Here is a 14,729-nt window from a genome sequence, read left to right on the forward strand (position 1 = left end):
TAAAGGTGCATTTTATGCATAAAAGACGTTTTTTTAATTAACGATTACACCCAAACGGTAAGATTTACAGCAAAAGTCATGGAGGAATTTTTTGTTTATAATTATTGATTGATAATTAAGATAAAATCATAATTTTTTTCGTCAATGGCGTAGTATTTTTTTTGTAAAATTGTATTAAAAATTCATCATAGCTACGCCACTGGTTGCTAAAAAAAAGTAGGTGAACATCTAAAAAATGTGTTTTTATGCCATAATATCCTGTGCCAAAATTCAGTTCAATATTTTAAACCGTATTTGAAAAATTTATTAAAAACGAAAAAAAAAAAATTAGCACCCTGTATATTAAAAACTAAGCATTTTAGGACCCATGTTTATATAAACTTTTCGACTTAAAATCGGTCCAGGGATGTCCCTTTTAAAATATGACATACCTTTAAGTAACACCCTGTATATCTATATTTCTCCTCTATCAATCACAGCTCTATTATTTTATTGTAACAAGGATATAGTATAGGTATTGATATTTTATTGCAAAACCAAATTAAATCGTAAAAGTAAGTTATTTTAAGAAAAAAAATAGAAAATCACAATTTTTTCCAACCCTGCTTTCAATAAGTGTATTTGAAATATTTATAAACTGATTTTTTTATTTGACAATACAAGAAAAAAATAAATTAGAAATAATTTATTTTTCTGTATTTTATATATGTATATGTATTTTTGTATCATACCCTGTTTTTTTTTCTTGCTGGGTCTCTGGAATGGTGAATTCTTTGTGCAAAGTCACACTGAATCTGGAATAACTTTATCCCAATATCTGTAAGAGTATTATAATTGCTAGTAAACTGGAAAAAAACTATATAAAACTTGTTAAAGAAAACCCAATGGAGTAATGTACCTACATACCTTTAAGTCAGTAATAACAGCTACTAAATTACAATGAGACTCAAATTTGAGGCTAAAGAGATGTAATGGCTTTGCCTAATAAAGTGGGATACATGCAAAATTCTGATTCTTTTAGGAAGCATGTTCCAAAATCTTGAAGCAATCGGGAATAGAGTTGTAAAGCTTTGAAATATTATAGGAAAAACTCCGTTCATAAATAGATGTTCGATGTAGAGGAGGTGTTATCAAACCATTAATTCTAATATTTATATTATGTACATGCGATCTATAGATAATTTTATTGTAAAGATATATAGGTGTATTATAAAATAAGAATCTATTATAAAAAGATGCACAGTGCACTGTACGCCTGGTTTCCATTCTAAGCCAGTTTGTTTCAGGGAGTTTATAAGAAATTCTTTCATATTTACGGATTCCATAGATAAACCGCAAACAGGAATTTTGCACTCCTTGTATACGTTTTTTTTAATTTGTTGTGTCAAGCAGTTTCCATAAACGACATCTCCATAGTCAATCACAGATAGAACAAGAGCGTTACATAAAATTGTTTTTAATCTTTGCGATAGAATGTGTCGATTGCTGTATAATGATTTAAGTATAAACGCATTCAAAAGATAAGACGGTGGGGGGGACAATTAACAGCCGCACTGTATATATTTATATTGTAGGATGAAGAAAACGAATTATGTGTTAGTGCCATATCGACGATAAACGAGTTGTTTTATAAAAATTGCAGCCCCAGGGGCACCGAGGGCTATTTTAGGGATATTTACAATCACATTGTTGAAATTCTAAGAAGCATTACAAGCTCTACAGGCTGCATGGATAGTATAAATGAAATGTAAGAATTTCAATATAAATCTATTAGGATTACACTTACAACAAATTATATTTTTTGTAGGTTTGTAAAGAAACTTTGTGAATTACTTGTGTTGTTACTTGAGCAGCATTCATGGAGGCTCGAAGAAGATCCAGCATTTACTTTATTGGAATTTTTAAGTATTTTTTTCCAGTTTTCAATGCATTTATCTAATCCATTGTGTTTTTTGAGTTGTTTAAGTGTATGGTCTGTGTTTTTCAAACAGATTAAACCTACTAATGCACAAAAGTAAGAAGAAACCATTCTTATTCTGTACTTTTATTATAATAAAGAAATATTTCAGGTATTCAGAAGTATCTGTAGCTTTAGGCAGTGCCTTAATAAAAAAAATTCAATTCAGTTACAATTTTAGCCAATTAGTTGATCTCAATACCACAGAAGTTGACGAAAATGTAAGGTAAAACCCAAAAAATTTAGCTGTTTATTTCTATAAACTGTATTTAATTTTCAGAATAAAACGGACCTGCAGTATTTCATTAATTCATCTGTAGATATTGTTTCTCAAGCTGCCAATTTTGCACCTTTTGAGACCTTTAGTCAAACAGTAAAAATATTCAATCCCATTTAATGAACTAATTAAATAAATTTAATTACTTTTAGCTAAATGCTTGGAACATTTATGATAAAGAAGTAGAGCGGTGTTCTGAAATTTGGACTGACCATCATACATCTAGCAACGCAGAGACTGAAAAATTAGCCTATATTCTTAGGGACTTTTCCACTTTGACTTTTACACTTGCTAGTTTAGCACACCATTTTTATTCTAGTGGTAAGTGATATTTGCTTCCGACTGTATTTATTTATCAACTTTAAACCATTTTACATAAATTAAGCTTCTTCTTAGTCTTTTTGTCCTTTGGAGGGTGTAGTAGTGGTCGGATACTATCGATGTTTTTCGATATTCGCACAGTTACCATCGATAGTATTGATAGTACTATCGAAACTGGATAAATGCGGTAAATTTATGGTATTCTATGTTTTTATACATAATATCATAATTTTATAAGCTTAATGGTTCAAAATAAATAAAAAATATGACTTATATTTAAAAACACATAATATATTTTTTGAAATAAATAAGAATAAATGCAGAAGCCAGAAAAAACTTAAATTATTATTTTAAGCGTATCTAATGAAACAAAACACAAAATAAAATAAGGAAAAATTCTTAAAAGAAAATAAATGTCACATTAGATTAGTTAAAAAAACAAACAAACAAGAACTTATTTTATTTTTTTAAAATTAAAAAAGTCTAAATTTTTAGGTTTTAAACGGTTTCTTTTTTCACATAAAATCTCCCCTGCCGTAGAAAAAACTCGTTCCGATGGAACCGAGGTAGCTGGAATGTTGGCAACCTCTCATAAGCCCCTTCAATTGTTTGCCAATAGCTCAGAGGATCTTGATCCATTGTTATAACAGGACGTTCCAAATATTGTCTTACGGTTATTATAGCATCAGTTCTTGGTGTAGAGCTTTCTTCTGGAATAAATCTGGATTCCAAGAAACTCAATAATCCCGATTTTTTTAATTCCTTTGACGTGCCTACATTTTCGACAAGGTCCACTGATTGAGACGTACCTGCAGGTTCTTCTTGTATTTTAGTTTCATTCTTCATTTAAACTAAAACGTTGGTCAACTCATTGGTTAATATACAGGGGGTAACATAAGTGATGACTTTAATTTTAAGAGGTGATTCCTTATTATATTTTAAGTAAAAAAGTTCATATAAACATATGTCCGGAAATGCTTCGTTTTCGAGATACAGGGTGTTAAACTTTTTTTTAAATCGATTTTTTATTAATATCTCATAAACGCATTTACCGAATTTGTTGAAATCTTTATATTTTGTTAGTCACTTTATAAGGTACCTTTTGGAAGTCTCACATCTGGCCTAGAAATGTCAGGGGCGTGCCCACGGGCTAAGTTGGATGATTTTTTTGTAAAAAAAATATTACCGGTACATTTTTTGTAAGTATGATATTTCTTTTAAATAAAGCATCTAAAAATGAAACTTTTTTTATCTCTTAAATTTTTTGCGTATAACATAGAATTTTTTGTTTCGTTTAGAAATAAATACTAATTAAAAATCATCTCAGCACGTCTCGGGCCTCCATAAAAAAATAAAATGCTTTAAAATTAACTGACAAATTACCAGCATGTTTATTATTTAACAACTAAGAAAAAACCTTAAATAATTTTTTTTGCAAAACACATACTTGACCGAAAACAAAAATTAATAAGATGCTATTTTTAATATTTAAGTTTTAATGCAATGCCGTCGCAAATGGTTACCTATTTATAATTTATTTGTTGTTTGTGTACGGCACCATTTTTTTTGTGCGAGATATTTGTACAAATTTAAGCAATTAAAAATACGATCGCTCAATTTTTGTGAAAAATAATAAAATCTTACTTTATTTTTAAATATCATCAACATTTTATTAAATCAAATGCTCGAAATGAGAACTACGACTGTCAATACAAGCACGCAATCTTCTTCCCATCGACTGGCGCACACGTTCGAAAATTCCTGGTGTGTTGCGTGTTACAGGTTAAAATTGGCATTTTATACTCTTTATTAAAAGCACTGATTACAGTTATATTTTCAAAATAGATATTTTACAAATATTAATGATTGATACTAGTAATGCCCTCTCTGTAATAGCCTCCCAAGTAACCCATAGTTCTGTTCTCTAGCCATTTCAAATTACAGTATTCTTTTTTTTTAAGGACACACTTAGTTTTGTACATTTCAGCTTCATATTGTACTGGTTGTTAATGAAATTTTATTTATACTCTTATAAAACCCGGTTCTGGACTAAAGAAATATTTTAGAATTTAAATTATATCCCATATTGATTATTTAATTATTTTATAACGAATAATGATTAATTGGGCATGTACAATTATTGTGTATGTTGTACTGTTCATAGTACAATATCTGATTTTGGCTTGACCATACCAGATATGCTGGTTGATTTTACTCGGACTGACCTATCTAATTTTTGTCTCTTTTTATCTAATGTAAATATTAGTTTTCTTGGAAGATAGCAAGAAGTTGCTGGTCTAGGCAAAATCGAAATTGATTGTCATAGTGACACATATTTTCATTGCCAACTTCCTTGGGCCACAAATTTTGTTATTTATTTTTTATAAAAGGTTTTATGGTACTTATAAAAAAAGTTAAGTTATTTTGTTATATATTTCGATTGGCAATACACTTTGTGCGTGATTGCTTAAATACGGGTTTGACCTCTGCGGTCGTTCCTTTTCCCAGACCGCCGTCATAAAGTGAAGAGTGCTTTAGTTCTTTTTGAAATTCGTGTGAATTTTACCCATATGGGGATATAATTGACTAAATGTGGTGATAGTAAATCAACTTTTGGGCGTAATGCTATAATTTGTTGTTTTGTTGAATTTACTGGCCTTTATGGCGATTTAAAACCTAATAATTTTTCACGTGCCCTCGAACATCGGCAAAATAGCGGTTCTGATTGGCATTGGCAGGGGACAATTTAATTAGCAAAGCTACATAACATGGATTTTGAATGGATTTTTTTTTGTACGGACCTGATTTCTTCATGCCACATGGTGCTTTCGTTTTGGGGTTATGTACTCTATTTTAAGCAACTGTGAGCTAACTTCTAACCTAGACCACTACCAGAGCTTGGCGTATTGTGAAGTGGAAGAGGTGAAGCTTGGAAGCCTGCAGTTTTTCTTTGACTGGGAATTGGATTTCTGGGAGAATCTCGAATCTGAAGTAGTCTGCTGTGCTAGGTGACACAACATAACATTTTTTTTATTCACTTATTTTATTTTTATTATCACAACTTTTATCTTTTGAGTTGAGATACATACATAAGCTTATTTAAAATTTTATTGACATTATTTAATCGATGCAATTTTATTATTAAATATTACTGATATGAGTACATATATATGTGACAAGTGACTCCTGTGAGGTAAGACGCAGCCGGCTTCGTAGTACTACGAGTATATACTTGGGTTATATTATTTATTTTCAGACTACTCCTAAGATGTCAAATTTTCTCAGATTAGCTAGTAAATATTAGAGTAAACTAATAAAAGGGTAATTTTAAGTGGGGAAGCTTCAACAGTTAGGGTTGTTATTTTTTTTTTTTGCTTAGGTCAATGTCCGTGGCGGGATATACCGGGCCATGTAAGTTATTAGTTTAATTGAATTGAAGCTTCATTTCCCAAAAGGTTTGGGTGTAACAAATTTATTTTATTTTAACAACTACACCTTTGATTGTGTATTTTTTTTAGAAAGAAAGAAAGAAAGATTATATTTAATTTTATGGCACATTATCTGTTGACAACTTTGTTTTCCTTGTAATTAGAAACTTAAATGTTGTGGTTCCTTATTACCAACTTAAATAATTATTCCTCCTCTTAAAGATAAATAAATTAACGGAACATAATTCTCTGTGATAATCAAGACTTAAATAAATTGTTATTTTCTGTTGTTATTTTGTTTTTCACTTGAGTTGAGTAGGTTAGAATATCATAGGTAATTTGGAAACAATAGTGTATACTGACTTGACTTTGATTTTGTTTTCCAAGTTTCGTTTTGAACTTGCCTAAATAAATTTTGATAAATATTGGGCGTCCTTTGGGATTATATAAAATCCAAAACTTGGTGGCGCCATACTGATTTTGACATTTAATTGGGTAACTCTTGGGTAGTTACTACCTAAGAAATTTTGGTTCATTTGGTTGAGAAAGAAGCTAGAACCCACAGCGGCTGGAGCTAGCAGCATTGTGAAGGATTCCTTCTCTGGGCGTTTCAGGTAAGAGGGGTTAAGTTCCTCCGGGCATCAAACAACTTTTGGAGACCCTCTTAAGGCCATAAACCTTTCACTATTTTTAGTACTTCTTTTCTTTTGATTAACTTGGCATTCATCACTTCACCACCATCATTCCATTTTATTGCACTTTAGAAAAAAAAATATAACATGCGTATGACATTAGAAGAGTTTACAATCCGGTTTCTCAAATCGTTTTCATCCACAACTGGCGTCGCATAAACAAGCGATTTCAGATATCCCCAAAAGAAATAGTCCAGAGAATTCAGGTCTGGAGATCGTGCTGGCCATAGCTGAGGTCCCCCCCGACCTATCCATTGCTGAGCAAAAGTATCATTTAGATAGTTTCGAGCGACAAGACTAAAATGAGCAGGTGCACGATCGTGCATAAACCACATGGTATTGCTTGTTGCTAGTGGTACGTCTTCTAATAAATCTGGCAATATTTCTTCTAAAAATTGTCTGTAAGTATCATCATTCAGCCTAGGAGGGAGAAAGTGCGGTCCGATAAGATGATCACCGATAATTCCGGCCCAAACATTCACGGAAAACTGCTGTTGAAATCCACCTTCTCCAATGGCATGGGGATTTTCAAAGTCCCAAAGATGGTTATTGTGGAAGTTTCTGATGGCTTCCCGTGAAAAACAGGCCTCATCTGTGAAAAGAATTTTAGCCTTAAAATTTAGATTCTGGGCAGTTTTTTAAAAAAACCACTGGCAAAACTCTAATCGTGCAGGAAACTCTGTTGGCAACAGTGCTTGCACCAGCTGAATGTGGAATGGATAAAGTAAATTTGTATGCAAAACCCTCGAAACACTTTCGTGGCTGATGTTAAACTGTAACGATAATCTTCGCGTGCTAGTTGACAGATCGTCTTCCACTGCTTGCAGGATTGCTTCCTCTAGTTGTGGCGTCATTATTACCCTCGGTCTACCAACGCGCTCAGCATGAGCATTGACAGATCCAGTCTCACACAGACGGGCACGGAGTCTTATGAAAGTTCTTTCTGCTGGAATTGGTCTATCGGGAAAGCGTTCATGATAAGTTTGACGGGCTTCTGTACCATTTCCATCTGCAAGGCCATAAATGAAATGCATTTGAGCTAATTCGGCGTTATTCATAGTTATCTGCACAGTAAAACAAATTCAACTAACAGTACCCAGTACCTAGTAAATGTTAATGTAAGACATAGGAATGTTCTTATCAGAGAAATTTTCATACATACCTGCATAAATATGTAGTATTCCCAATAAAATCAATTTTGAAGCATTTTGAGGTTTTTTTTTATGGAGGCCCGAGACGTGCTAAAATATGGTTTTTAAAATTTATTTCTAAAGGAAGCAAGATACGAAAAAAAATTAAGAGACAAAAAAGTTTCATTTTTAAATGCTTTATTAAAAAAAAATATCATACTTACAAAAAATGTACCGGCGATATTTTTTTTACCAAAAAATCATCCGACTTAGCCCGTGGGCACGCCCCTGAAATTTCTAGGCCAGATGAAAATTCCAAAAGGTACCTTATAAAGTGACTAACAAAATGTAAAGATTTCAACAAATTCGGTATATGCGTTTATCAGATATTAGTAAAAAATCCATTTAAAAAAAAAGTTTAACACCCTGTATCTCGAAAACGAAGCGTTTCCGGACATATGTTTATATGAACTGTTTTACTTAAAAAATGACAAGGAATCACCCCTTAAAATTAAAGTCATCACTTATGTTACACCCTGTATATTAACAGCATTTTTTATAATTATCATCGAGTCTAAATGCTGCCCTTTTAAATCTAGGATCGAGAAGTGTTGCTAATCCTGTTGGCGTACGAGTTTCATAAGCGAGTAACCTTTTTATTAGCCCTGCTTGCAAATGTTTGACCAATTTATCACCACATTCGGTTTTGCAATTAACTGATTTTAGCTCATTATGAAGTCCATGGATTATCGGTATTACTAGTGAAATTGTAAAATAGGTATCCTCTGAAAATTTTTCCGTAGCCTCCAAAAATGGGGATAGTCCCGCGACCATATCCTCCATGATTGCAATTTCATCAGGCTTGAGTGGCTGGGGTGCTGTTTTGCTTGAGCTAGAGTATAAAGCCAATGTTATCTGATCGTTAATAAGAAGCAGCCTTTGCACCATTAGATATAAACTATTTTTACATTTTACTTTTAAAATAATTCACACTGCTTTTGCAATTTTTAATAATTAATTTTAACTCCTCATTAGAGTTAGAATTTATACCTTCTTGCACTAATAAATTTATAGTGTGGGCTATACACGGCGTATGACGAATTTTTAGCAGACCACAAGCATTAACCATAGTACTGGCATTATCAGTTACGATCGCAGACACTTTTCTATTAGGAATAAGCTGCCAATCATCTATTATTGTTTTAATTTTTTCACTAAGATAAAGAGCTGTCTGACTTTCAGTTAAAAGAACGGTTTGTAAAACAGCAGATATAAGCTTAAATTCGGACACAAAATGGCACGTAACAGTTAAAAACCCTTGGACATTAATAGAAGACCAACAGTCTGTAGTTAAAGCTACATATTCTACATTTCATCAGAAAGCATGCTTCTTAGTTTCTGTTGTGCTTGTTGATATAAACTAGGCATGAGGGTTTTACTTACGTATTTGGCACTTGGAATTTTGTATCTAATTGATTTATTAGCTGTTTAAATCCTTTATCTTCAACTACGGAAAATGGTTGACTATCCATAGCTATAAAAATAGCTAATTTCTCGTTCAGCTTTTTACACTTCGCACTGTCACACTAATAAAAGTTTTCTATTTTAGAACCAAAATATTGTTTAATTTTTTGTCTTTTTGCTTGCTCACCGTCACCACCAGAACGCTTCAAAATTTCACTCGAATGATTTTTTTTTAAGTGGTCCATTAAATTAGATGTATTTCCGGAAGATTTATATTCTTTTAAACACAGTTTGCGTTTAACAACGCCACTTCCACTGGAACTTTTCAAAAAATACTCCCAAACATATGATGACTTTCCCCTTTTCAGTGGCGAAGCGTACGAGTAGACAAGGTAGACACTGTCTACCCAAAATTATCCAGTTATTTGTCATTAATTTATCACGTAATTATTTCATGTAATTGTTGAATTAAAATTTAAAAAAAATTAGCACAGAACGTAGTCGCTATCCTTACTATTATTATATAGTATCTAAACATGATTAATCCGAAGGCGCGCACCGGCTGCCGCACCGATTAAGATAAAAATACAGGGCTGACACTCAATTAATGTATACGAGCCCCAGGAAGACACATAGATATTTGTCTTCCGAAATTTGGAACATATCGAACCAAATACGCATCAAGCAGGCTACAGAGGTCCGGCCGCATTCAGCCTATTACGTATGCAAAATTTACTCGCGGGGAAGACATTCGAGCTTTTGTCTATCGAAGTCGAGCAGCTATTTTATTATGCTGTTGAGGGTATTGTTTATGGACACGCTTGATCTGGTCGGCCGCAATACATCTTCAGTTTTGTCTGCATTTGGTGGGGGCGCGTGCTATAGTAATTTAATAATTAGTATTTTTATTTTTGGGTGTATAGAAAAGGTTTTTTTAGTGGTTATTTATGAACGACTGTTCGATATTGGCAATTGTATTTTAGTTGTGTTTTTTTATAAGTAGTATTTATTTTTATCTAACTATCTTTTTATGCTAGTAGTAATTATTTATTTGTTTTTTATATCACTACATAATTTTTCTCTTTGAGTTAATATTTCATGCGCTTTCATTCTGTATTTCATTAAAGTGAATAATATTGAATACACATTTTTTTCTAATTAACGATTTTTATTGTTTGTCTACCCGAAAAAAAAGTTCACGCTTCGCCACTGCCCCTTTTACTCATTTTAAAATAAATTTAAGTCGGTCGCACTCCAAGAAAACCTTATCTTGTAGCAGTAAAAAATAAGTATAAAAACCTCAAGGAAAACAAAACAGAAATTACCGAATATTGGGGAATCCACGCAGGATTGGATCAATATTTTTTAACTTGTTCATTGTTCCATAGATGGCAGCACCAACATTATTATTAAGGAAAGATTAAGATTTTTTTATAAATACTTAAAATAATATTAACTAAACAAAGGGTTTTTCAAATAAGGCGGGCCGATGTTAACTGTTTGTGGCGGCCATGTTGTTTTGGTGGCATCTGTCAAATCTGTTGTTTATTATTCAGTTACTGATGCCAAATCATCATGACAAGTTACACGATTGAGCAGCACGTCCAAATGATAAAAGTTTATTATCAAAACGAGTGTTCATTAGTGCAAACATTGCGTGCCTTGCGTCCAGTATACGGTAGGCGCGGTGGCCCTTCAAAGTCAACTCTTCAACGTTTGGTGGCGAAATTTGAGATGACTGGTTCGCTAAACAATCAACCAACTCCCATACGTCAAAGGAACGCCAGATCAGTCCAGAACATCGCCGCTGTCCGTGAAAGTGTTCAGGAGAACCCGAGGCAGTCGATTCCTCGCCGTGCACAAGAACTTGGCCTTTCGCAGACTTCAACTTGGCGAATTTTGCGTCGGGACTTGGGCCTGCACCCATACAAGATCCAACTGACCCAGGAGCTTAAAGTTAATGACGATAGAGAACGCCGTTTGTTCGCTGACTGGGCTTCAGAATGTTTGGAAGTTGACCCTAATTTTGGCCGAAAAATCATCTTTAGTGACGAGGCACATTTTTGGATGAATGGCTTCGTTAACAAACAAAATTGCCGTATATGGGACGACACCAACCCATGCGAGATTCACCAGGTGGCAATGCATCCACAAAAAGTTACGGTTTGGTGCGGATTTTGGGCCGGCGGCGTCATTGGTCCGTACTTCTTTCAAAACAATGTCGGTGAGGCCATCACTGTCAACGGGAAGCGGTACCGATCAATGATAACCAATTTCTTTTGGCCCGAATTGAACATTATGGACATAGACGACATGTGGTTCCAGCAGGACGGCGCTACGTGCCACACAGCGAACGACACGATGGACATTCTGCATCAACGATTTGAGGGCAGGGTTATCTCTCGGAGAGGTGACGTAAATTGGCCACCAAGGTCTTGCGATTTGACCCCGCTAGACTTTTTCTTGTGGGGTTTTCTAAAGTCCCAGGTCTATGCCAATAAGCCGCAATCCACCGATGCCCTGAAAGTCAACATAACCCAGGCCATCGCTCAAATTCAGCCGGATCTATGCAGCAGAGTAATTGAAAATTGGACCACTCGAATCCAAGCCACCGTGAGAAGCCGCGGCGGACATTTGAATGATGTCATATTCCATACTTAATGGCATAAGTTGGCCTTTCAAATAAAAAAATAATTTTGTTAATATCTCAGATACAGCTTGTTTTATTCCATTTCAACATCGACCCGCCCTTATTGGAAAACCCATTATAAATGAAACAGAAATTTATTATTTTAATTTGAGTAATTGTTTTAATAAAATCTAAGCCACGCAAAACCATCAATATCGATAATTACGTCAAACTATCGATAGTATCCGACGACTAGGGTGTAGTGATACTATTTTAGGTACATGCTTGAATTTGTTGTTTCCATGCATTTCTATCTTGTGCTAGAAGTATTGCTTAATGCATTGGGTGTACTGCGAGCGAACTCTCTAACTCGATAGAAAGAAAATTTCTTTCTATTATAGAAAAAACCCTTTTATTAAAGTCTAAACCCTACTCTCAATCTCAACTGGCTTTGATCGGGTAGAGTTCGGTTGCCGTCGGCAACCTTCGGAATAGAAATATAGAAAGAGGTTGTATGGTCTTGGTATTACTTTCGTCTCTTTTTAGTACATTGAAAAAAAGATGTATTTATCTTTGTTGTGGGGATGTTTTTGTAGCAAATTTGAAAATCAACGAATTCTCATATTCTCATATTAGACCATTAAGCCCCATTGTGCAAGGACCAACGTTTTTAAGAAGTGATAAAGGGAATAGGGTCGGCTTGAAAGTGATTCTAAATGAAAGTTACTAATTAAATAAAGAATAGTATTTTATTAGAAAATGTTAAACCATAAAAGTCCACAAAAAAAATCATTTGGTTACAACAGATAATTAGGGTGTTGTTCAAAAAGATGAACGGTATATCTTTGAGTGAACTATAATTTGTTAACTACTTTTTTCAGGTTTAAAACGATCATTAAGTTTATAAAGTCATATAGTTTATCCACGCTTATTTACGCCCCGAAATTGGGAAATTCCCAGTGATTCTACAGAAGGGAATAAAATGGGTTTTATTACTCTTCACAAATTTTGGAAATACTATATATATAATTCTTTTATCCTTAATTCAATCGTTTGTTCTTTTTCTTCCGTTTCTCAGGCAAAATCTAAGAATAGAAACGTATGATCCATTTTTCTCTAAGAAACCAAACGAAAACAAAACAAAGGTAAGGTTCACACACACAAGGACAGAACTCTTCTTAGCTTTAGTTATTTCCATTTTTTTCAACAAGTCCAGTTTTTTGCCTTTTGAGCACTCATGCAAAATATCCGCTCCCTGAGTTAAAGAAAAACCATGTGAGGAGGCCAATAAATGATTTGCAAACGCCGATTTAGTTTCATCATGAACCCAATCTTCCTATTAGGCTGGTAGTATCGTTTGTAAACTCACCTTGTCACAACTTGTCAGCCTGGTTAAATACCACACTCAGAGATGTAACTGGTTTCAGAAGTACTTATTCCACAAAAAATTCAGTAGAGTTGACAAATTTTTTAAAAAGTATTTGCATACCAGAGGGTTCAAAACTAATTTCTCTGGACGTTAAGAAACTATTTCCAAGCATTCCACCTGGTGATTGCCTTGATCTAGTCAGGTCCCTTTTGCTTAAGTCACCGCTTGACAGATTTATTGTTGATGATCTTTTAACACTCCTCAAGCTAGTACTTGATCAGAATTTTTTCGTTTCAACAACAGGTTTTTTTAGACAAGTTACTGGACTAGCAATGGGGTCTTGCCTCTCTCCTCTTCTGAGTGAGATTTTTATGCATCATTTGGAGAAAAGGATTGTCAATGGGAAGTTTGGTGCTTTTCTCACTGTATATAGGAGATACGTGGATGATATTTTTGTGATATGGAATGGAAATGATCTAGAATTGGCGGATTTCCTCATTTCTATAAACTTTCTTCATGCAAATATCTCGTTTACCATTGAAGAAGAAAGAGATGGAAGGTTACCTTTTCTTGATGTGCTTATTTCAAAAAATACCAACAAACTTGAATTTGAGATCTACCGCAAACCCACCACTACGGACAATGTCATCCAATACTCCTCAAACTCCCCTTATTCCTACAAATTTGCCTCTTTTAATTCCCTTTTCTATCGCCTTTTCAACATCCCCCTTTCTAGAGAAGCTTTCCTTGATGAACTAAATATAATTAAACATATTGCTTTTAATAATGGTTTCCCACTTGATATAATTAATCGCCTTTATTCTAAATTCTATAATAACTTACAATTGCGGCAGTTTTTAAACTACAAACAGTTTAAAAACTCAGCTAGTTAGTACAATAGATAAGGCAGATTTCTTTTCAAAATCAGGGGTATATATATTAACATGTAATGACTGTAATGCCATTTACATAGGGCAATCGGGGAGAAAAATTTCCACCAGCATAAAGGAATATACAAGTTTGGTGGACAGTTATAGAGATACTGACATGATTGAAACTAAATCGGCATTTGCAAATCATTTATTGGCCTCCTCACATGGTTTTTCTTTAACTCAGGGAGCGGATATTTTGCATGAGTGCTCAAAAGGTAAAAAACTGGACTTGTTAGAAAAGATGGAAATAACTAAAGCTCAGAAGAGCCCTGTCCTTGTGTGTGTGAACGATATTTTCACGTTTGAACCTCACCTCATTTATAACAACCTCTCTTAAAAAGTCTTTTCCTTTTCGACTTTAGATATTTTTAGTTTTTATTGTTAAGATTGTTTACTTATATTCACACTTATTAGTATAGTTCGGATTGTTCCCCATGTTTGATTATGTTACTTGGTGGCCTATGGGTTAGACGCGCGCCTGTGAATCTAAAGGTTGCTGGATCGTTCCCCATTGGTGACATTTTACATTT

The 14,729-nt window shown here is 33.8% G+C and overlaps 1 protein-coding gene across 2 annotated transcripts in view; it reads left to right on the plus strand.

Moving 5' to 3' along the window:
* LOC126737588 (exportin-6-A-like) overlaps window positions 1-14,729 on the plus strand; it is a 320,333-nt gene that overhangs the window by 21,411 nt on the left and 284,193 nt on the right. For both annotated transcript variants that reach the window (XM_050442568.1, XM_050442567.1), the window contains exons 5-9: window positions 1,575-1,747; window positions 1,808-2,014; window positions 2,070-2,178; window positions 2,238-2,330; window positions 2,387-2,555. In XM_050442568.1, coding sequence (XP_050298525.1) covers window positions 1,575-1,747; window positions 1,808-2,014; window positions 2,070-2,178; window positions 2,238-2,330; window positions 2,387-2,555 — 751 coding nt within the window. The remainder of the gene's footprint in view (window positions 1-1,574; window positions 1,748-1,807; window positions 2,015-2,069; window positions 2,179-2,237; window positions 2,331-2,386; window positions 2,556-14,729) is intronic.

Source organism: Anthonomus grandis, chromosome 6, assembly GCF_022605725.1.
Source record: "Anthonomus grandis grandis chromosome 6, icAntGran1.3, whole genome shotgun sequence".
Classification (NCBI taxonomy): Eukaryota; Metazoa; Arthropoda; class Insecta; order Coleoptera; family Curculionidae; genus Anthonomus; species Anthonomus grandis.